Here is a 2,781-nt window from a genome sequence, read left to right as displayed (position 1 = left end):
AAATGATATTTACCCGTTTCCAGCCTCTACCCAAAAAGTTTAGGCTCATCCTTATTTTGGATATCTGCCTCCTGACTAATATATGTATTGCTCATGTTGACAGATGCTTCAAGTTCCGTTTTGCCTGCCAGCAGCACCTTGGTGGCAATCGCGGCAAGTTTGTCATCGGGACAGGCGGCAAGATCCTGAGGACCTTACAGGAGCTGATGCAGCGACTCAGAGGTCTGCAAGAGCTGCAGCTCACGCACCTGCTCCTTGAAATGCACGAGGCTCTACAGCTGCTAGACGACACGCTCGCGAACAGTGGCGACACCTTGCGGACGCTGCGCGTCATCGACTGCGCGAAGGTGCCGCACCCGTTCCTGCACGTCGGCCTCTTCTTCAACCTGCGCAAGCTGATCATCTCGCCGAACCACGTCGACGAGGACGTCGTGCACCTGCTGGGGTTCACGCGCGTGCGTCTCGTCGTGCTCTACCAGGACGCGTACACGTGCCGGTGCCGCGCGGCGCCGGGTCACGCGTGGCGGGACATGCGCGCGAGGGCGCCGGCGGTGCGGATCGAACTCGTGCTGACCGGTGCGACACGCTCCGACATGCTGCTCCAGGAGGGGGCGCCGGTGCGGTCCATTCTGTACGACACGAAATACTCGGTGATGAAGCTCAACACGCTGATGTTCATAGTGGATAACTATGCAAGCACGTTGGAGGTGTTCGCACACCAGCAGATTCCGCGCGTTCACCGGCCGAAGTCGTTTCAAGATCGGCCCGACTCCAACCTGTTGTCGCTGGTGCGGACATGCGTGCGACTTCATACCCTGGTCATCAGAGAGCGAGTGTCCACGTGTACCCTGCTAATCATCGCCGTGTTCGCCGAACGCTTACAGCATTTCTTCGTGCGGCGCAATGCTGTCATTCTGCGTTGTGATTGGCCTTCTGGCCCTATGCTGACAGAATGCTATGCATGGTTGAAGGAAACGTCTAGATCGTATGAATTAGTAGAACAAGAAGTGTCAAAAAAACTCAATAAACCTTGGAAGCTGTTGAGTGATCCTGAATTTAAGCAGCTGAGTTTAATTACAATATAAATTATTGTTGTTTTTGCTGGATTTTACAATTATTTAATGATTGAACAAAGACTGGGCAAAAAATAATGATTGTGATTATTGTAAAATACTATGCTTGTGATGCCATCATATATATCCTAAAAGTTCAGTGACAGAGTTCAACTATTTGGTACTCAGAGAAGTAGGCGGTTGCAAGCCCGTTATTGAAGAAGTATACTGTGAGTGAAAGCCTATGTTACAAGGCTCTCTGTGGGTTAGCAGTGCATCTCTCATGTAATTCAGTTCTATGTAGTATTTGAAACTATTCCGAAGTAGTCTTGGGTTACAAACTCTGAGATCAAACCATTAGTTCCTATGCGCTTGTTGTGATAATACTGTGGTATCAAGAGTTGATCAACATTTTATCTCCTCTTGATGCTTTTCTGCTGATTCTATGACAGTTTTATGGTTATGCTATTGGTGGTATTATACCATGTGATTTCTTAATCTTAGTGTTTATTATGAATACTTTTTGTGAGCTTGTTAATTTAGTATTGCTTTTTGTATATATTTTTGTGTATTTTTAATCTACGGGCATCATGGTATATATATTTGTTGAGATTATTGATGATTTTCCCAAAACCAGGTGTCGCTAATATACTACTCTAGTCTTGTGTTCAAAAGACAAGTTTATTTGAGGATTCTAAACTATTGTTGACAGTAAAATTATAATATGTTATCATCTCGGATAGTTTATTTGTAGGATGGCAGGATTTCTTATGGCTATATTAGCATTGTTCTAATCTTCATAGTTTATTTGAGCTATTTGTTAAAGCATATATATCTATACTGTTATTTCTTCTCATCATTTCTGTTAGTGTGTCATATACTGTCGTATTTCTAGCACTGTTCAGTTCTTGTTTTGCGCGGTATTTAAGCTGTTCAGCTAGGCTGCGGTTCGGCTCGTTTACATTATGTTTTAGTCATGTGACTCGCGGGTTTCCTTGTCGCGGTATAAAAGCGTCTGTTGTGCGTGGCGCGGGCCCTGTTGCTGCTTGAGCCGTATTTATACGTTCGCGTGCGCTCGCGCATTTCTTCCACGATGCACCATACATTGTAAGTGTTGTCTCTTGGAGTACAGCCTAATTTCTTATAATTTGAATCTGTTATATAACATAATGTTCACTATATCCAATTACTCAACACGTGCGTAGCTGCACACGTGCAGGTAAAACTGTAAATACAAAATAATGCACACTAAATATTACGTCGCTCATGTCATGACGTTCCGTGCGTGATAATCAATACTCAACTCGGCATCTTTTTGATATCTCCAAATTTAAACAGTAAAAAATGTATGCATCAGTAAAAAATGTATGCATCAGGAGTACATGAGTAAAAGTTACATGAAGCAAGAGGACATGAGTAAGAGTTACATGAAGCAAGAGGACATGAGTAAAAAATGTATGAATCAATTAAGAGGTCATGAGTAAAAGCTACATGAAGCAAGAGGACATGAGTAAAAATACATAAAGCAAGAGTGCATGAGTAAAATTACATGAAGGAGCAGTGCATGAGTAAAACTCCATGAAGCAGGACTACATGAGTAATGGTATGCGTGCATGGGGGACATGAGCAAGAAAAGTCTATGAGCTAAGACTGCATGAGGCGAATCTACGTCAAGAATTTGACAACATGGCGGAGTGCAAGAAGTTACAAACAGCAAGGAAGAGAGAAC

At 43.7% G+C, this 2,781-nt stretch overlaps 1 protein-coding gene across 1 annotated transcript in view; it reads left to right on the top strand.

The window, feature by feature from the left end:
* LOC106809426 overlaps positions 1 to 2,212 on the top strand; it is an 8,090-nt gene extending 5,878 nt beyond the window's left edge. Inside the window, exon 4 of the mRNA XM_014812507.1 lies at positions 104 to 2,212. Within this exon, the coding sequence (XP_014667993.1) occupies positions 104 to 1,085 (982 nt within the window). The 3' untranslated portion in view covers positions 1,086 to 2,212. The remainder of the gene's footprint in view (positions 1 to 103) is intronic.
* Positions 2,213 to 2,781: the final 569 nt, after the last annotated feature.

This window comes from Priapulus caudatus, unplaced genomic scaffold (genome assembly GCF_000485595.1).
Source record: "Priapulus caudatus unplaced genomic scaffold, Priapulus_caudatus-5.0.1 Scaffold354, whole genome shotgun sequence".
Classification (NCBI taxonomy): Eukaryota; Metazoa; Priapulida; class Priapulimorpha; order Priapulimorphida; family Priapulidae; genus Priapulus; species Priapulus caudatus.
This window is presented reverse-complemented; position numbering and strand designations above follow the sequence as displayed.